Source organism: Cariama cristata, unplaced genomic scaffold, assembly GCF_000690535.1.
Source record: "Cariama cristata isolate BGI_N322 unplaced genomic scaffold, ASM69053v1 scaffold612, whole genome shotgun sequence".
NCBI lineage: Eukaryota > Metazoa > Chordata > Aves > Cariamiformes > Cariamidae > Cariama > Cariama cristata.
The window spans coordinates 219765-241699 of record NW_009605357.1 but is presented as its reverse complement, the minus strand read 5'-3'; the positions used below and the strand labels follow the sequence as shown (position 1 = coordinate 241699).

The window sequence follows — 21935 nt, the reverse complement described above, 5'->3', positions numbered from 1 at the left end:
GAGGGTCTCCATGTCAAAAGTTTATACCTACAACTGGTGCTCTGAGCACACAACAGATTTGCTTTATGTGGTAGAAGTCATTTTGTTCCTACCCTTAGACCCATCAGTGTCCTTCATGGCTTCAAACACTTTGTGTTGTACATTCATCAAAATTCACATTGACTGCAAAGAACATAAATGCAACAAAAACAGGAAAGCCTCCAAATAGTATATTATAGTTTTCTTCTAAATATTCTCCCGTCGTAATCAGAGGTGCAGTGGCTAATTTATAATTTTTCCTTTGAAGGAATCCAGATGAAAGGCCCAGATTGTTCTTCAATTACAAGTTTGCATTGATTATATATATCTTCTAAGCTATCTCCTTGGACAATAGCTGCAGTAAGAAAACATACCAATATTTCTTTTAATGGGTAAATTCTACAGCATTCAGTTTCAGCAAATCTTCAGTGTACTCATAGATAGTGATGAAATGAGAAAGAATACTACAACACTGTGATGTTGTTGATCATGGAAAAGTTAGACACTTGGCATATGGCAACTAAGTTCAAATTAATGGGACCTTCCCATGACAGAGACCTATCCCACTGCTTGTCGTGAGATGACTGTGCTAGGTTAGTTTAGCGAACTAACAGCTCTATCCCATGGGAGGGCAGCATGAGAGGTTCCCACTGTTCCAAGTCAAGTTTTACATTTCATTTGATTTAGAAGCTGCTTCAGCAGTGACTAGCAGCAGATTTACAGCCTATTCTTTTCCGGACCTAGTTATAATAAACTCACTCTTGGCTGCAAAAGTTAACTAGATCAGGCCCAAATTAGCAGAAGATAAAACAACTGTAACAGAAAGCACGGTGTCTATACTCTTAAATTCCTTGTCCCCCTCAGCAGAAATCTGGAACTGCAGTTCAGATTATGTGCACTGTCAGCATGTGGAGGGACGACTGGGGACTTCTGAGTGTTACCCACAAATACCAGTCCTGAGTAGGGAACTGCCTAAACCCACCCAAAGGAAATGCTGGGGCCCAGAACAAGTTTTAAATCTCACTCTTTTCCAGGTCAGGAAGAAGATGCCTTTCTCTTTCCCTCTCATGATCTGTAGCTTGAGCTCTTGCCTTGAGCTAGTGAGGAATTCTTTGGTCTATATAAATGCAATGATGCAACATTTTTACTGACTTCATTAAAAGCAGTTTTGGGTCAGGGAGGGAATCACATTCATGCAAAACTATTCCTTCAGGGCATCAAAATTCTGAGGAGTTGAATGCCTCAACTGCCCTTGAATTTCAGGGAAGCAACAGGCTCGAGCTAGAAGTCCTTACTGCAGGCACACTATACTGATATGCACTCTAGGCCAGAGACAGAGCTGAACCAGTTATTTTGCAGTAAAAGCTTTGGGAAAAAAATTATTTTTGATAAAAACATACCTGTAAAATATTCTCCAAATTCTTGTTCTAATTTAATTGCTCGATCATAGGTTTTCTTCGCTTGCTCCTCTGTAAGACGTTTATTCATTTCCCTAAAAACACAGATGAAGTCATCAAGAAGTTTAGTTTCTTACTAGAACAGCTTTCTAACAGATATGTTCAACTGAATCACAAATTGACTGAGATTGGTACAGGAATCAAGCAGTGAAATTCTTCCATCAGTTCATCAGCAGTCTCAGTATTTTAATTTTAATTTCATTCTTATGTAGTATAAACCTAAATTTCCAGACCATTTCCCATTTCTCCACTAAATGCTTATTTTGGATTCAACACTCTATGTTCCTAAACAAAATATGAGGCCCACATATCGTAACTGCTAATGGAGATGGACTTGTAGCATCAAGAACCCATGGGTAAATCTGGGAACCAGGAGACCTCAAGGTCCAAGCCCTCCTGCCTCCAGAGCTGAAGCTCCTTCAGAAATCTCCCTCCCCCAGGCCCACAGCTGGCTGTCTCAGCTGAATGAGATTCAGCTCAAACTGCTTAAAAGGAAGCTGGGTTTTGACTGAGGTTGGGGCTACCATGATTACAGGTAGGGTTCAGCACAGTGAGACTGCTGACCCTGTAGGAGGAATTCCAGAGTCCCTGAAAAGCCTGTAGGGAAGCCCCAGAAGGACTCCAGCACATCTTCAGGGAGACTTCTTGGTTCAGGTGCAGGTATGAGTTCCAGGTAATGATGAGAATTCAAATTGAGTCTTTCCAGCAGGCAGAGTTAGGATGAGTTACTTATTTGTGTTCTCTGTTCCAGTCCTTCCTGATTAACCATAGAGATTCCCAGTCAAGTGTGTCTTGTAGATTCTAAATGTACAGGGTACCAACAGATGTAAAAACATAGACAGTGTCTGTGTCAGTTCTGTTATTGCCAGTGTTGTTTGGTGGAGCATTTCTGTTTTGACAGAGATGTTATTTAATAACTTTAAGAAATGAGTTGTCTTGCCTGTACATGCTCAGCTTTTAATACCACTGTATACTTTCAAAGAATAAAGCTCATACTTATTCAGTGCCTTACACATATATGCCTGCAGGTATCCAAATTAATTAGCAATAACAAATAGAGTTTGCTTGTTCTAGCATTTTTCACAGCATGGATTCATTTTTCTTAAAACACTATGGAAATTTTCTGAGGTAACTAGGAAGGCAAGAGAAGGGAACATCTTGTGTTCTACATAAATCTGATTTAATGCCTTGCACTGACTCATATGATTATGTGGTAATGGACTGTATACAGTATGACATGGGTGATACATGTAGGAAATTATATGCATGATGGTGCATCAAAAAATGATCTATGAAGTGTACAACAGTATGAACTTCCTACAGCTAACTCCTACCTGGCTTCTGAAAAACACCCTGTAAGGTGTCCAGGATGCAAAAACATATTTCTAGAAATGACTTAAAGCTGTCTATCTATATAACATAACTATATGTGCCTATCTATATAACTAACTATAGCTGGGAACACTGCTTAGAAAAATCTTAGTACCAATGCAATGCAGAAAGCAAGTTTATAAAACTAAGGATAAGAAAGATTTCTTTGAAAATTTATGACAGTTATTTGTGGATTATATAAATAGGCTTAGTATATGCCAATTCATGTCGTGCTGCTAAATTTGTAATACTACTAATTCTATTTATTGGAAGGATTGCTATCTAATTGAGTTCAAGTGAGCTTCTCATCAGCTATGCCTATTTGAGCATATCTTTAGGTGCCTGAACCAAAACTCTGCCTTAAAGTGGGACATAGCATTGCGAATTCTTATGCAAACTTAACATTTTATCTCATCTTAAGGACATTCAACCAATATCCTAGTGCTAACAGCATCCTCCTTTCAGATCTATTTTTGATAAATTTCTGAGAAGTCTTCCTCAAGATCTTTGAATATCAGAGGAGAAAATACAAATAAAAATATAAACAAGCACTTAAAGTAGTAAGTACTTTGAAATAAGTAGAAATTTGCATTACATTTTCAGATTATAGATTTGTCTGGGGTGTAAAACTGTGCTAATTGTATTCATGCCTCTGCCCATCCTGTGCCTTCAGGAGAGAGGATGGAGAAGGAGGAGGACCATGATGTCTATTTTTCATGAGGAATTAAAAGTGCTGTCAAACAATGGTCCCTCTTAATTTTTTCTCTCCTAGCCAGGGACCTGCACAGCTGGTGAATTCAACATGCCTACAGAGAGCTGTCTCTTGAGGCACATTTTCCAGGGTTTTCCTCCTCTCCTGATGAAGAGCTCACCCAGGCAGCATCTTCATTACTTCCAACTCTCATCCCCATGGTCCACCACTGTCCTCCTTCTAGAGAGAGAGGCCGATTGAGAGGTACCAACAGGGACCCCACTGGGATTAAACCTGTGAGGTGGAGTCATGTAGAGATGAGAAAGAAAGAAAGGAAGGAAGGAGGAGCAGTTTGTTTACAGCAATTCGATTGCCAGGACTGAATTTAATTGAAGAAAGCAGGATCAGGAGGCGTCCAACTCAGGCCGTGTCTTCTGCTTACTTTTACATCCAATAGACCCTTATGGTCTTGCACTGCTGTGGTCTTCAGTGTTAGCAGGGTATTTCCAGAGAACGAGCAATACCCAAGTTTCAAGTGCAGAAGCAAGCTTAATTTATGCTCCCGTCACTCTTCTTACCTTCACTGTGGAGTGTGTGCAAAGGAGCATATGCATAAATGAGAATTAGACCCTTCAAAGTTAAGGGCTAATTTTGCTACAATTTAAATCTTTTGACTTTTTTTTTCTCTACGTCTTCTGATTAGGGTTTTTTTTGTCTTTTATAGTTTTACTTTGCTATTACACTAACTTTCATCTCATTTGTAAGAACAGGAGTAATAAGTATGGCAGAAACTTTTGCAAGCCTATTTTATACTGATATAATTCCTATAATTTTTGTGTTGTAGTTACATACACAAAAAAGACTGAGTGAACACAGTTACACTGTCATAGAACTGTCCTCTTTCTGTTCCACAGGGCACTGGTTTACCATGTTGACCTTCTCCATACTGAAATAATAGTATCTATTGGAAAGGGGTTATATCCCTTCACCTATGCACACCCTAAGCACACTACCGCTTACACCACAGTATGTATTTGTTTAGCCAGACCCCGAGTGATTTAGTTTCATTACTAAATAAAAGAAATAATTTTCACAAGCAAGGGGCTCAGAATGATGTCATTACTCTCAAGACAATTCTTTAAAGAGAATGATACTGTTTAACAGAAATGAGAACTCTTTTAATATAGAAACTAATTTTGGGTGCTGTTTGATAAGATAAATACACATTAGATAGATTAATTAGATAAAAAGATTACTCGTGGAGAACAGGCTGCAGGGGATAAACTAATTTAGAATGCCTGAATTCATTACATTTTTCTCTTTTTTTTTGAGTTGTATTATGTTTATATAATTTATTTATATAAGCCATATTACTGCAAAAAATCCCAAACTAATACTGATGTATAAGGACTTTTGCTGTCCCACAAAAGTTTGGATTTCTAATTAAGGGTGTCTTCCACAGGGTATTTGCAGAACAAGGAATTCAGAGTCATATAATGGATTTCACTTTGTTTGTCCCTACCACACTGTCAAACTGAGGCAAGTTTAGATTTGGAGAGTGAAGAATAGCTTACTTTTGATTTATATCAGTAAGGAAAATTCTGCTAACCCTGTGTAACTTGTTTTGTCCTAGGTGAGATATTACCATTGCTTTGGTTTAATAACAGGATGATTGTCATATTATTTTGCATCTTCACCACACTTTTCAATCAATCTGTTCAAGGATTTGCTGTTCTTAAATCAAATCAATGAAGTCTTCATGTTATTATTGGTTGTTTAATGTATTTTTAGGGTAAGGGCAACTTTTATTTAGTCTTTTTTTTATCACTCCAGGTGCAATGTCAGCATTAAACAAACAATGGAAATAGTTTATGGATGGGAAAACTGTAGGTTAAGATCTATCTTAAAACAATAAATGCAGAAGGTAGGCCATCAGACTACCCTTCCCCTTCTATGCAGCAAGATAATCAGAATATAACTGAATTGTAGGGCTGGAAGAAATGTCAAGAAGTCATCCAACCCAAGATGGCTTTGATCAGGATGGGGCTGTGCAAGTACCACATACTGTGCATCATTCCCTGTAATGTGGCTGAACATGCAACAACCTTATCACCAAAAGGTAGGGCCAGGGAGGATGCACATTCATGGGATGGGTCACGTTAGCATTCTCCAGCTCTGTCACCCAACGGTTGTGGGCACACTGTTACCGTAACCACATACGCATCTGTCACAGGACGGGGGGTTTGCCTACATTTTAGTTGTGTAACAGATACCTATGGCATCACCTGGCATTTGCAGAGCCTTTCATGAGGGAAGGGCATAGAGTTCAAAACTTCATCCCTATCACAGCAAATTAAGCTGATAACTCTTGCATTACAGTAAGTGTACGTGAAAAACAATTGATCACAATGTATTTTATCCTGAACTTTAACCAGTATGAAGATCACTTCCATATTTCCTCCTCAGCCTTTTCTCCTTGACACTAGGTAACCCCTATTCCTCTTCCACTTCCAGGGTGGAACCCAGAACCAGGCCAGTGCTCCAGCTGAGGCCTCATCCATACCCAGTAAACCAAAATAACTGTTTATTGTGTCCTTACACAACACTGATGTTAATACAGCCCACAGTGGCAGTTTCCTATTTTGTAACCCCATTATCCATCCATTCATACTTCTGTTTGATCCATCCTAACTGCCAGATGCTTTTCTGCAGTGCTATAGCTTAATTATTCCCTGCTTGTGCATTTCATTTTCTCTCCTTTGTCTGTGCTGAATTTCATCTTACTGATCTTACACTGAGTTTTAATCTTATCCTCCAAAGTACTTGCCACCTCGCTCAGCCTTGAGTTGTTCACAAACTTTACAAACATATTGCCCAATGCATCATGCAAGTAATTCATGCAAATAACAAGTAATCCCAAATAGGGACACAGCTCAGGAAATATACTTGCAGGATTTCTGTTACCATCCCAGTTTAACAGTGCCATTCTCAATATGTATGGTTATGCACATGCTCTCTAGTGATTCCCTCTGGACCATATTTCCCTAAGCTGCTACTGAGAATGTCCCATGGAGCCAGAATAAAAATCAAGATGCAATACAATTGTTGATATCCATCTCATGAAAGAAGGACGCAAGATTGATTTGATTTGGTCCTGATGCACATACATTGCCTGCCTCTTAGAACTTTTTTATCCTCTCAGTTATTACGTTTGAGTTGCTTAACTATTCCCTGGATCCCAGTTTTTCTAAGTATTGAAATTAGGCTGCTTGTGACAGCATGAAGTTGGTGTCTTCTTCTTCCTTCTTTAAGTGTTATGTTTGCCTGTCTCCAGAACCATGGGTCCTTGCCTATCCTCTTACAGATCTTCAAGTAAATGAAAAGCTGATGAAGAGGCGTACACTGCAAATCTGACACAGGTTTACCCTCTGGTTCACCCCCTGTGACCAGACTCTACACCCCAAGAGCACCCAAGGCTGGATGGGACAAGCCACGCCGTCCACATGAGTCCTTGGTGAACTTGCTGCACAGGTTGGAGCAAGTACCCCAAGCACTGGCAGGGACTCCTTCATGGTTCAGAACGTAAGCCCACATGTCGTAGTGTGAAAGGTTTTGGCTTGTTCCTTGAGATGCCGGGAAACAGTGGATGGCAGGCAGGGAGAGCAAGTCTCCGCTGTTCCTGCTTCCTCTCGGTATTACTGATTTTAGAGGACAGGCAAAATGTAGACTCAGGATCTGTGTTGTGCCACTTGAGACTGTCCTCTGAAAATAAAATGCTTGAAGGAGTTTATACTTACATCAGTGGCTCCCATGATTTAGGCTTAATGAAGATAGCGATGGGATAGAGTTGTGCAACTTGTAGTCGTTTGATAGCATTTCCTGACACATCGAGTATACAGTGCTTGCCCTGTTGGAAACAGATGAGAATGTGTTTATTTTTGCAGAGTTTGCTGCAGATCAGCCAAAAGATGGGAAGCAATTCTGCGACGCAGTGCCCTGGAACTGGGCCATTACTGGCACACCAGGGAAGGGGGACCCCAGGGCATGCGCTCCACTCCTCTGTGCTCTTTCCTTTGCTTTGGTTCTAATACAAAATATACACTGGAGATATGGGAACAAACTTGGTTTTTATTTTTACTGGCATGAACTTTGTGGGAGAGAATTTTCTTCAGAGATGAGGAAAATCTGTTCATAAAAGTAATAGGATGTCTACATTCTTACTGGTTAATTCAGTTCTTGTTTGTGTCAAGGACTCTGTGCCACCTGAGACAAGTCATTTAATCTTTCTGTGCTTCGTTCTTTCTCCTCTGTGAAAGTAAGATAAGTTTATTTACGTGTCTTACAGAGGGAAGAGGGAAGACTGTTTTGGGTCATACCTGAGGTGCTGTGTTAGATCCCTGAAATCCATGGCACTACCTCCAGGTACGGAAAGTGCCAAGGACGTTGTCATTCAAAATCAGAGACTCCACTTCTGGAGTCATTATAAAGCCTGTAAATATTAGGATGCCATTTTGCAGATAGTTTTTATTTTTGGCAGAAGAATCATGTCTAAGCTACAATGTGGAAACAAAACAGATCATGTTGCATGAGCAATAAAACTAGAGTCAACCTACCCTTTCTGCCACAAATCTCACAGACTGGACACTAGTTCCATATAAATTATCATTGTACTGCCCAGCTTCTATAAATTTGTGCTCTTGGATATCTTTTTCCATTTGTTCTCTTGAAATGACAAAATGATAATCTCTCCCATCCACTTCATAGTCACGCTTTGGCCGTGTGGTATCTGCATGAAACAAAAGACAGAAGATCAAGAAATCTGTAAAAAACATTTCATGGAAAAAAATGCAGCAATTAAGGTTTGCTCAATGGGGAATGCTGGATCTGCTTTAAGTGGAGGTGCTCCACATCTGGGAGCAGGTCTTTGGCTACTACATATTGTTTTCAATGGAGTCATGACAGTAAAGCTGTCTTTTTGTAGTAATACCTTCTGTTTACCTCCGATCAATGCTTAAAGGCTAAAATAAAATTAGGGTTTACCAGAATTCCACTTTTTTTCAGAAGGATCACACACAAACCTCAAATACAAAATGTATTCCAGATTGTAAATCTAATCCTATTACAGTGATCAAATGAATTGCAACCTCATCAATTCAATTTAGCCTTAATTATAAGTCTGTTTCTGATCTCATCTCTAGCAGTTTTAAGCTGGTGTATTTGCAGAAACAACGGTTTAAAATTAAGACAGACGGCAATCAGGGCCTGAAATAAACACTCAGCGAGCTCTAATGATCCAAGATATAAACGCTCTGCTTAATTCAGGGTCCAATATTGCTTACAGATTAGACGGTTTAGATCTCACACAAAGCACTGATTACTCTGTATTTTTATTGGTGGATGCTGTGTAATTGAGTTGAAACATTTTACATTTTACCAATTTTTCAAACTTTTATCTTATTTAAGAAATGACAGATTAATTGATTAGTAACTGAGTTAGCGGCTAGGAGGCTCCTTGTTTAAAAAAATGCTATAACTTTTGAGACAATTCTTTTGAGAAATTCTTTCCAGCCTTCACAATCTCTTTTTACTTGTTTCTTTCCCATTTTTTGTCTGATGGAAAAATGGCTTTTGAGAAACTCAACTAGATACAGTTCACAGATGCTGCTTTCGCAGCTATTTACTTAATGTGTAGCACCAAGGGATATAGCTCACTCAGCTGCAGACCTAGAAGTAAAATCATACTTACGTGGTACACACGACCCAAACTTATCAGGGAATTCAGATATCAAATCATCGTTGATCCGATCTTTCATAGGACCCAGAATAATAACCGGCCTGGTGTAATTAACTGAACAACAAAAAGAAAGGCATAGTTTATGATCTTACTGGCAATAACAGTAAATATTCCCAAAGATGCACTAACCAGAGTTGTTGCCTTTATGTATGAAGTGAAAACTTAGGTGTACGTTTTATTGATGAATAATTTATTTATTACCATGGATAAGGAAAATGGAATGAGCATCACTCCTTTTGCAGAGCTCTGCGATGGTGCATACACATGTAGTCAAATGACTATGTGGAAGTATATATATTTGCTATTGCTCAACAAGGTCACTTCCAAATGCTTACAGATAGACTCTCAAGAGGCATGGAAAAGATATTGTAAGTTTTGTTTTTTTTTTTTCTCCGCAGTTATATGAGTGCATCCTCCATTAAATCAGGTAGGTGCGCTGCCCTCCCATAGGTTCATCTACCCTGGCTAGCGCCACAAATTGCATGAGAAGGAAAATAATAAAGGCTTCCCATGTAACAATATTGCAGTAAATCTAGAAAATCTGCATCCATATTTTGTAGACTGATTAACGTATTTATTAGTAAAGCCCATGAGAGCATACTGGGGAGAGTCCTGGAAGGTTAGGAAGTAGGGGCTAGTGAAGGAGACCCTTACATTACTTCTTTTGTATGTGGTATAGAACAAGTGGCCAAGAAAAAAGGAGCCACAGAGTATCTGGGGCTGGCACAGCAAGACTTACTGCTCTGCTGGCCCCCAAATTGTGAAATGAAAAATATAAGGAACAGTGACAGAAAAGCAGATGAAACTTACTTTCCTGTCTTGTGACAGGTTCATAAGAAAGGATGCAATCTTCTTGGCCTCCTGATGAGAGAAGAAAGAGAAGAGATTGAAGCTGACAAGCAACATGTGAAGTACTAAAGCTTGATAAAATGCTTCACATAGAGACAGACCGGGTTCAACACTGCTCTCCGGTAATGCTCTCACCTGAACCATTCCAAAGTCCCTTATAACTTCAAGGTGTGGAGACCACGTTTTTCCTTCCCCTCCCTCCCGTGCCACATGTTTCAATTCTCTTTGCTGAGATCGGGCTTCTTTAGTGATGGGCAATAAGGCTTCATTTATTGATTTGATGGCAAGGCTGGTTACAAGGATAGTGCAGAAATTTAAGATGCAATTCTTTTGCTTGTTTGATAGTTAAGGCCCTAACATGTTGCTGCAGAGCAAATCCACAGGCTACCTAAACTGAACAATTTTTATCCTCAGAATATGTACATTTTGGTTGATCATCCTTCTGTGCATAACCTCCATAGTCTCGTTTATTCACGGCCTGACATCTAGCTATGAGCTATTTTCTGACCCTTATCTTTTCCCTGAACACAAATCTTGCAGCATCATATTTTATACATTTATCCTCCCTCCATTCCTGTTAGGACAGTGCTGTGTCTGCATGGTGACATTTAGGGAACTAAAGCAGAGAAATTTGCCATGACAAACAACGGACACTATATGGACCATGACTTGGGTGCAGGCGTACAACCCCAATACATCACGGTCCTCTCCTTTATGGGAGTGCGAGAGGAGAGGGAGGAGGATTCTTCAACCTAATGCATGAATAATTTCTGCACATTTCTCTTTCTGGGTCACTGTCACATATTTGGTACTACATCAGGGCTCTGGCAGGTTCTAAATATGACTTAGGCTTAGCAAAGTTTCAAATTATGATTTTATTTTTACTCAGTTCTGGGCTTGTCTCTAAGAAGATCCACAGATGGGATTTTGCAACTAATTTAGATACTACAGAAGAAAGAGTGTCATAAGGCATGCCAGGACTTTATAAAATAGTCAGAGATGCCTTCATTTCATCTACTTGCATGCACATAAGTCTGTGTTACATTATTCTGGTGGGCTCCTGCCATCCCAAGTGTGCATATACAGGGGAAGAGTGCAACCTGACGCCTGATGGATGATATAGGTAGGATTTAGAGGGGGCTACATCTCACCCTGAAGTAGTCTAACCACTGAGTCACCCGTGAGGCTCCCTTAACTGTGTTAGCAAGATTTGTATTGGATGCAGTGCCTAGCTCCCAAGAAGGCACCAAACTTTTTGTGGTTTAGTCTTAAGCTGACTCCCACCCCATGAATCTAATATGTTGATAGGTATTTTTTGTGATATATTATTTAGGCAGCTGTGAGAAATGTATAAGAAAGCTTTTCAAGTAAAAATAATGTTGTAATTAAGGACAATGACAGAAAATGCAAATAAAAAATGTACTGATGTGTTAGGAGAGCAGGAGAACAGACAGGACCTACTCCAACCTAGCAATGGTGCTGAAGCAGCAAAGGAGAAAACATAATTTTTAATAAAAGGAAGTGATTAGACAGCTTTTGAGGACAAAGCAACATAACATATGAGGAGTGAGGATAATGGATTTTCTTCTCTGTTTGCAAATGTTTGATATTGTAATCACTTGCTTAACATTGGCTTTTTGCAAAGTTAAAAACCTAGAATTATTATTACAGTAGGTGTCATGAATCAGAGGTATTATTTTCCCTTAAGTTTCTCTGAAAATTTTAGGGGTGATATAAAATTCAGGATGCCCCATTCCCCTGGGGATGAAATGATTCAGTCTCCAGGCTGGATGAGGATGCTCCTGCACTACCTGCCCTCCGTTCCCCAGGAGCCAAGGCTATGTTTTCTAACAGCAGGAGAAAGTCAATCTTGGGGTGGGCAATGAAGCCGCCACGTACAAAGCAAGCGAAGGGAAGCCCGTTTGTACAAATACAATCTTAAACTTGAAAATACTTGTTTCAGTGACATACAGATCCGCAGAAGGGTATTAATTTCAGTTAATTTCATAAACCTGTATCATGGGTGCTTATGTCTAAGCTAGTCCCTAGGTACCATTAGAAGTCAACGGGTGCCTACAAATAGGCAAGTGCTTATTCTAAGACATGAGTCATCTGACCTATTTTAGATATCTGCTCTGGGATGACAGAAAAAGTCAGAAGGGTGGGTTTGTCTCCTTTGTCCCATAACGGCATTTAAACAGCAAGGTCAGATGCAGACTTCTGCATTTAAAGAGTAGAATCCCATGGGAGTGACAGTGACAAGAGCAACCGAAGGAAAACAGCCAATAACTCAGACACCATTGTTTAAAAATGTTTCTGTGGGCTAATATTTGATTTTGGAGCAGAATTATAACCAGCACAAATAAGCCAGCAGAGATTTTACCTTCTATTTAGCCCAGTCCCTGGCAGACATGTCCACGTGCTAAAGCTGTCGTTACATCCACGCTATCAGTAGGGTATGGGATCTGGAGACAAACGAGCCTGTCCTTTCACAGAAGTCTTGTGAAACTGTGACCAGACTGAAGGCAAAGAAAAAAAACTCTAGCCCACTCAAATTGTGCTGAAGCTTAAGCCATTGGAAAGGGCTGCAGCAAGTCAGGAGAAACTTTGAAGGTGAGTGTGATACACAGGGACTTAAAGATAGACATCTCCCCGAGGGAAGGCTCTGCAGCACCGAGTTTCAGGCTCAACATGGAGTGTGAGCGTGGGGGAAAGCTGCACCATTCCTACTACCTTACCTTTCTGGGAAAAGGGCTCAGGAAACTCAACTTTCTATGTGAATAAAATCCTTCCGAGTACTGTCCAGACAAAATCCTGTAAGTCCTCAGAGGGTAATATGCATGTTAACTGTACCAGATGGTATTCTTTAATGACCTCTACTCAGTCAGTATGGCACGGTTTTGAAGCAGTCCATAAAGTATTACGTATAATGAAGAGCTCTAGAGTCTATCAATAATCAGATTGCTATAACCTTGTGATGGCTTTGAGGGGTGAGACACAGTGTGAAATTCAGCACGACATGGGCTCTTATTTATCATTTGACTAAGCCTCATTTACCACCCACATTAACGGCTTAATTAGCACAGGTTAGCTATATCGATCTGGAAAATCTTTGTGAAATTTAGCAGACAAAACAAAAAGAGAAAAAAGAAGTCCTTTCTGTAGGATTTTGGCATGATTCCTTGTTCTTCAGTAAAAGAGAAGAAAAGAAAGAAAATACGGAAAGGGAAGAAAGAAAAAGGAAGCTTTCCTAAATATAATATACTTATGAGTAAAATTATTGGAGGGCTTTCACTTTCCCAGGATCACTATTGCTCTTCCCTTTGTTCTTGGTTTGCCTATTGGTGATTTCTCATGCTTGGGAAGAGAAGAATAACCTGGAATTTGTTATAACTCGTAGCCTCTATAAACTGGGCAGAGAGGTCCTGCGCAGTCAGATGAGTTTCCTAAGGACTACTAATTTCATCTTTTTAAAGGATTTTGCAGTGTTTCAGAGGGGTAGCCCTAAACCAGATTTAAGGTGTTGCCTCAGTTTTCCCTTTCTGATTAGATGGCAGAGAGTCTGTGAAAGGCTCAAAACCAGGTTCAGTGTAGATCTGGCAGGTATCGGGCATTTTTCATGTAACCCATAGAAAGGTCCCATTGTCTTGCCAGAGCATCCAGAGCTTCCACAGCGCTGGTGTAACTGCACCCAGTGTGTGAGTAATGGGGCCGGAGAGCTGCTGTGGTGCAGCCACCACCTAACCAAACACCCACCCTCCTCAAGCATCTTATGCAGTGGGAATCCATGGATTTTGGCATCCTATTATTATTGGCTGTGAATGAAAAAAGCTGTACAGGGATCTAAGATGGTGAATAACAAATAAGTAGTACTTATGAAGACAGCTAAAAGTTATTGATGATTTTAGAAAAATCAAAGAGAATTTTTGGGTTCATTAAAATTTCTGGACTAATGGTGGTGGTTAAATCAATACACATGTGAAATATATATAGTTGAGCAAAATTAATTTTATTTTTGAGCTCTTGCCTGAATTTTCTTGCTCAGCTGGATCTAAAATCAAAGAAGGCTTGTTTTTCTGTCACCATCCATTTAGGTTTTGGACTAATGTATGGATTACCTAAGTTGTACTTGCAAGATCTCAGAGAAATCAATTTCTTGTTTTGTTTCATCTGCACAGACTGCACTGGACTCCTAGCCTCTATTTGGCTCAAAATTCCTTTCCTGGACCTCTATTTATGTAAGTAAACATGCAATTTTTGGAAATACATTGATAGCTATGAAAGGTTGGAAATCCAATACATAAGATCATCAGTAGTCTGAGAATGAATTTACAACCCAAAAGTGGTCTATTGGCACCATATGTTTAAGATCAATATAGCTTCTGAGGGCATAAAATGAGACTTCAATACTTGTGCTATTTTGAGTGTGCCTGAATAATATAATAATCCTTGGGGAGTGTAAGAGCCAACGTAAGTGTCCTAATTAATCAGTGGCCTAACATAATCATCAGGACTCCTTTAACCTTGTTCTGAGTCTTCAAATCTCATTACCAGAGTGACTTGCTGACAGAGTGTAAAAATTTTTGTTTCTAACAATTTTCCTTATTTTTAACTTTTAGTCATGTATTGCCTCTCTAGGTAATTGGTGCAATCACAACCAGTTATGCAATTAGGCTAAATAGATGTGGTAATGTGTGTGTAATTTTGATGACAGCTGTAAAAACCTTTACTGAACTATTTGTAAGAGCGTGACAACACATATGCAGTAGCGAGACTTGAAATTCATGGCCATTTTGAAAATCATGTCTCGCAAAATAAAAACTGATGAGTCCATGCTAAAAAATATGTTCTTACAAGATTGCCTTGAAAAAGAAATCAGAACGTTTTAAGTTACAGAGCTCAAAATAAACTTTCAATCATGGTTTGATTAGCTGGTTCAGGGATAAGTCAAAGTTGGCTGTGTGTATCCTTATCGCAAAAAGAACAACTTTCTGTGAGACCAGGATGTTATGTATCACTCTGAAAACTTGGTTTTACTGCTGAGAACAGGTGTAAATCAACTAACATAGTTATAGCCTTCATAGTAGCATGGCCAGTGTGATGCAACAGCAGCTGTGTGGCAGCTCAGACCCTTCTAGATCAGGCCAGCATTTGTTCCTGGCTCAAAAATAAGTTTTAATTTTTCTATGAAGGGCCATATTCTGCTGTCAAACGTGTTTGTGGTTCCCCCTGAAGTTAATGGAGCTGAAGGTTATCTGTTGGGATAAAGAAAATCCCACTGTTGGCTCCAGCTCTTTTGCTAGTTACAAACCCAGTACTGAGAGCACTGGCAGAAGAAATCAGGTTTACTATTCTGCAACAGCCTTGTTGCTAAGAAGTGGTCAAAGATTTTTCTCTTGAGACCACATAGAAGGACTTTCAGTTCTATTATGATTTTGAAATAGAAAGTATCTGACACTTGTTGAGAAGTTGATTTTTTAACCTCCAAGCCCAAGAAATAATCAATACTCCAGCCAAATACTCAAATTTTTAAGCAATGTATTTTTCTAAATAAATATGAATGCATCAGAATATCTCCTAGAAAAAGCCCAGTGAATTTATAACCCTTCTATTAATCACTGTCCAGGGCACAGCCTGGACAGCTCTCAGAAGCCTTCATCACTTTGTTGTACCCGTGGTTTGGAATGGTTCTAGGAATGATCAAGTAGTACAGGTTTCGACACTAGCTACTTTTCACTAAATGCTCATTATGAGAAGCAAAAGTTAGAGAAACATGTTAAAACAATTGCCAGAGACCCACTAGAAAAAATGCAGAACACCTCCCTCTGGACTCCAACTGGCCTGTTTATATAGGGACAAATATGAATGTCTGCAGAACACATGGCACTTGCCAGTCATTTCTTACCCACACAATTTGCTTTGTGCTGGCCAAGGTGTGAGTTGCTGATTTCATAGAATTATAGAAGCATAGAATCATTTTGGTTGGAAAATACCTTTAAGATCATCGAGTTCAACCATTAACCTAGCACAGCCAAGCCCACCACTAAACCATGTCCCTAAGCACCACAGCTACATGGCTTTTAAATACCTCCAGGGATGGGGACTCCCCCACTTACCTACAACCCTTTTGGTCAAGAAATTCTTCCTCACATCCAATCTAAACCTCCCCTGGCACAACTTGAGGCCATTTCTTCTTGTCCTATCACTTATTCCTTGGGAGAAGAGATCGACCCCCCCTCACTACACCCTCCTGTCAGGCAGTTGTAGAGAGCGATCAGGTCTTCCCTCAGCCTCCTCTTCTCCAGGCTAAACACCCCCAGCTCCCTCAGCCGCTCCCCATCAGACTTGTGCTCCACACCCTTCACCAGCTTTGTTGCCCTTCTCTGGACTCACTCCAGCACCTCAAGATCTTTCTGGTAGTGAGGGGCCCAAAACTGAACACAGGATTCGAGGTGTGGCCTCACCAGGGTCAAGTACAGGGGGACGATCACTGCCCTGGTCCTGCTGGCCACACTATTTCTGATACAAGCCAGAATGCCGTTGGCCTTCTGGGCCACCTGGGCACACTGCTGGCTCATGTTCAGCTGACTGTTGACCAACACCCCCAGGTCCTTTTCCACCAGGCAGCTTTCCAGCCACTCTTCCCCAACTTCCCACAATTCAGAAAGCAGTGGAGCAGGCAACCCCTTCCTTCCTTCTCATTTGCTGGGGAAACAGAGGAGAAAAGGGATGCTAGGACAGAGTCACAACCCCACGCAAACCCTTGAGCTCTCCAACAGTTTTCTATTTGCTCCTCATGAATTTTTCAGCTTCACTTTTTTTCTCCTTTTAGTATGTCCCATTTCAGCAGTGCACAGACTGAGGGCTAGATTAGTTTGCAAGTCAACACACATGGTGTCCTGGTAAAATAACTTGTACACCTCACCTTGAACACACAAATTCTCCTTAAAGTGGCACTATATCACGCTGAAGAACATCTTTGCAACAGGGCTGGCTCCAAATGGAGTTAAAACAAACTTGGTTCTGTGACAGTGACTGATGTTGGGCTCCATTCCCAGCTACCCAGATGCAAACAAGAAAATCAGAAATAACTGCGTGCTGTCTTATTCTACCAGGAATGAGCATTACCCTGACCACCTATTAATTTTTTTCCTTTCATTAGTAATAAATAAATTAGAAGGCAGTGAGGAATATGTCTTTCGGAAATGTTCACAGACTAGGTCTGATAATTACTCTTCCCACGCGAGGGCTATTGATAGGCTTCTACTGTGCAGTGTCCTCTCTCAACAGTCCCACAAGGTCAGAACTGCAGTGAAATAGGACAACTTCTTCATGACAGGCCTCATCTCTCTTATCTCCATGCCCTCACAATTTGTTGACTGTTCTTTCTGACCACCTACCTCTCACTCTCCTCTGTCTGATTCTTCTCTGTTCCTGAGTCATAATTTTTCTAGGGGAGATTTCCTGCAAGGATCTGTGTGATGGGAATTATTGTAGACATAGGGTAGCCTGGAGATCCAGAGAGTAACCAGCTGGACTCAGGAGGGCTTTAAGTCCCCACAGGAGATATGCTGATATGCCATGGCCGTGTAGTAATTGAACACACAGTCAGGTTAGAGTTGATATGCCATCATGGGCATCTGAAACAGTCATTTCCAGCTGGTAACCGAAGTTGCTCAATGCCCAATGTCATGCCTTCAAATGTCTTGTCAGCACACACCGATGAATCCTTAGCAAATGGAATTAGGCCCTTTGGGCACCACGTCCTGGATTTTAAAGCCATTTTCATTTGGCTTAACCTGAGATTGGCTTTCTCTGCTGCTAAATGGCATAACTCTCCCCTGGGCAGAGAAGGAAGCCCTGCCTGCATCTTCTCCACCAGCCAGCAGTTGTTGGACGTACCAGTAAGGTGTGGGGAGCTCCAGCCAACAGGATGTACGCTGGATGCTGCTGGGGTGAGACGGGAGCTTGCCCAGATAGAAACCATTCTAGAAGGAGAGTGCCTGTTGTGGGCAGTTGTTACCCCAACACTACTTTTCCTTCCAAGTATCTATGCCCCAATTAACTTCCCCAAACCATTTCTTTCCCCCTTCTTGCACCTCAAAACGTATACTTTCTTTCAAGCTATTGCACAGCCAACGAGGAACTGGCTACATGGGCAGTGTTACAATGAAATTTGGGAACTAGCTTTTGTGGACCTACTCCAAATGTTTGGCTGCAACTAGGCACCCCTGTTAAGTCTCTTGTTTGGGACAGTTCATCAGGCATGGGATGTGCTCAGTCACCAGCCTAGATTCTCCACTGAGCTTTTAGCCTGAGCTCACCCTGAAATAAACACACCTGGAGGAGATTGGACTCATGCAAACTTTTGACAATTTAATCTATTGACTCATTCCTCATTGTAAAAGTCAGTCTGGGGAAAGAGCATCTTGTATTTCACACATAAAATCCTTCTCTCCTCCTCAAAAGAGGACACATTAAAAATAAAGTGGTTCAGAATTGGATCTTGGCAGTTCAAGAGCGCCTACTGTTTTCTTGTGACTCTGGCAATTGCTTTCCAAGGAAACCTTTGCAATACAAGAGAATAGAAACTAATTTACCATTTCTGAATTGCATAAGATTAGCTGTTTTATAGAAACAAACCAGTGTTTATTAACAGAGCTCAACTGCTATGCGCTATATCAAGACTAGTAAATATGAGGTATGATACCAATGATTACCTGAATGTATGTGGGCGCTTAGCACAAGTGCTGAGTGACTGGTGGCAAACTTGATTTGCTAAGCAAATGGCTTGAAAAAAATTAAACAACTGGGTGATTTAGTAAGCACATCTATGATTTTAATTATCTTTTATTACATTTCCAGTCATTTATTTAATGCCTTATTTTTTTGCTTCAACACTTCCAGAAAAATTGTTATGTTAGTTAAATTTTTGGGTATTACTAATAATTACCCAGAATGTACAATCTGCCTCTTGGCTATATGATCACACAAAGTCTGTAATTCCAACTAAATCAGGTTGCAGGTTTGGGACTTCCACTTATAGGGAATCAGTGACATTCAGTGGCAGTGCCTAAGGGGTGAAGGTCTAGCGTACCTTTTTTTGAAGACTTCAGTATGATTTAGGAAATCTGTACTGCCAAAATTAAGGGCTCAACAAAATTTTTGGGACTATTTCTTAGCCCTTCACATAGGCATGCAAAAATGCAAGTAAAAATTGTGACCTTGTAAAGAGGATGCGCTCTGCAGATTTGACTACAGCTATGGAGTAATTTTACTCTTGAAAGATCATCAAGAAACTGCCCCCTCCCAGCTGAAATAAACTTCTTGTCACTAAACGAAATAATCCTGACTTTCACAGGCTACCCAAAACTAGGTTTGGTTTTATGTCCCAGAGTACATCTCAAATAACAACCTTCCTCCCTTCTCTTGTAAAGATTGCCAGTTTCCTTTTATAGCTTTGTATTCAAGATGTGGTCATAAATTTGAATTCCAAGCCATTTGCTCCAACCGTCTTTTTAACATTAACAAAAGAGTAGCAAGGAGAGAAACAAAATAAAAGAAACAAACAGAACAAGCAACGCAAAGTAAAAGGACTCTAATGAAAGCAGTAACTTACTGTAGCTACTTTCACTATCGCTGGCATTAGAAGAAACATGTTCTGCAAGAACAGTACAGCAAATTAAAGAACATAACCAAGCACCACAGAGCTGCAGAAACTTAAAAGAACTGCCACAGTCATGCAAAGGTAGTTGTGCAGAGAGGAAATAAAAACTGCGCAGTGACATCACCTGAAAACTCTCAGATAATTTACACAGGTAAAATGAAAGCTTTCTCTCTTGTGGCATTTCAGAAAGAGACTGTATGTGTTAGCTGGTGGTATGTGTCATGGCAAAGCCATGTCTCTTCTTGATGAGACAGTTAATGACATCTCAGATAACTTAATTTCAAAGTATATTATGGTCCACTTGCATCTCACTGGACATCTTGAGTAATTTCATGAAACTTGAATGTCTGCTCATATAATTCTGCACTATCAGTAATGTGCATCATTAATGCATTGGAACTATTCCTGCTAAACTTCTAACCTGTGTCCATCTTTAATCAGTGTGCACTATCCCAAAGGGTTAACAAATTAACATGAAAATGGTTTTGCTCTCAAATATCGTAACTCTGTCTATTTTACCCCATTGAAAAAAAAGAAGACAACGTTGATGACAAAACTAAGAAAAAAAAGGAAGACATCTTCTTTCAGACATTGTCTAGGCTCAGGATTTCAGCTAGAGTGTGAAAACCTTTACCAGAGCAGTCTGGATGGGTGAACAGGGATGTAAGAACTATCATGATGGGTCAGACTTGTGGTTTGGCAAGTCTGGTGTCCTGTTTCAATTATCATATTATTTAAAGGAAGGTGGAATCTATATCACGTGAAATTGCTGTTCCCAAACTGTAGTCAGTAGACTGTTTATGGTCAGTTAGACCATGCGATATGGTCTCCAGGAGGTCTGCAGAACCACATTAAACAGTGGTTTTAATAGTATCTCTGGTAGAAATGCTGATTACTTTGCACCTGAAAGATCATTTGACACTTGAAACTTTTTCAAACAGCTGGTCCAGGACATAGTATAATGGCTATACATTGGGGAGCTACCCTGGGTTAATGACAAAGATACAGTGGTTACATGGACAATGGGTACAAATAAGTCACCTCCTGACAAACACCAGGAGGCAAAATTGGTCCAATATTTGTCATTAAACCAGGGAGCAGATTAGGCTGTGGGTGACCGACAACACTCACCTGCAACTGCCTCTAAACATTCCCAGTGAAAGAAGGAACTCTTAAAAGCCAAGAAGCCCCTGGGATGAACCCAGAGTAGACCGTGCATGGATGTCATGAAGGCTGACTATGGGAACAGTGCCAAGACCACCTCTTCCCTGCAAGATGCTGCGTTTCCCCCACGTGCCAATCTAATGGCTTACGGTTCATAGAGTGGGACTGATGGGGTTCCTGGAGCAGCAGAAATGAGAGGGGATGATATCTGATAGAAACAGTAATGGAAAACTTTGATCTTGGGCTTAGTAAGAAGCTTAAAAAAATTAAACTTGCATTTTGAAGAAAACAATATATTGACTTTCAGACATTTCATAGCAAGTTAACAAGGGATGTCTCAAACTAATATGCTATACAGGACCCTGAAGAACTTTATTAAACAGAAACAAATATCCTTCATAGTAACAACTGTCATTAAAAAGCATATCAGAGTTGAATATTAGTAAACTTTGGATAGATGGGAATGTCTAGAGGTGTGTCAGTAATTAAAAGCTAGGTGCAATTTTAATAGACAAACTAGAGCCTATAAAATACCTCTGTGCTACTTTTCCCTTAGCAATTTGCAGAATTCAGTTATCTCCTTTCAAATGGTTGGATGTTATGGAGATTTGTCTTTGCATTGATATTGTACTGATATTCAGCAGGGCTATCATCTCAGAAGTATTCTACTTCCCTTTAGTGGGGAATGATCTGCATTTGTTGCTAATGAGCTGCTATGACACTTTATAAAGTAGCAGAATGATTAAAATTCAGGTGGCAGTGACATTTACTGTCTATCACTGACGAAACTAGTCTTGCAGAACTGTTCTTTGTACAAGAGATGAAGCTTTCATCTTTGAATTGTGAGCTCCTATATGGCTTAAAGTTAAACCATTAAAATGTCCCTTCAACAAATCAGTCAGAAACAGAATAATCTCTAAAATT

General features: G+C 40.1%; 1 protein-coding gene across 1 annotated transcript in view; it reads right to left on the bottom strand.

Annotated features, from left to right (window-relative positions):
* Positions 1 to 266: 266 nt before the first annotated feature.
* The window catches only part of LOC104158298 (disks large homolog 2), a 118684-nt gene continuing 97015 nt past the window's right edge, over positions 267 to 21935 (bottom strand). The window contains exons 6-11 of the mRNA XM_009695905.1: positions 10142 to 10192; positions 9284 to 9385; positions 8151 to 8323; positions 7335 to 7444; positions 1419 to 1510; positions 267 to 373 (exon numbers count right to left, since the gene is read on the bottom strand). Coding sequence (XP_009694207.1) covers positions 267 to 373; positions 1419 to 1510; positions 7335 to 7444; positions 8151 to 8323; positions 9284 to 9385; positions 10142 to 10192 — 635 coding nt within the window. The remainder of the gene's footprint in view (positions 374 to 1418; positions 1511 to 7334; positions 7445 to 8150; positions 8324 to 9283; positions 9386 to 10141; positions 10193 to 21935) is intronic.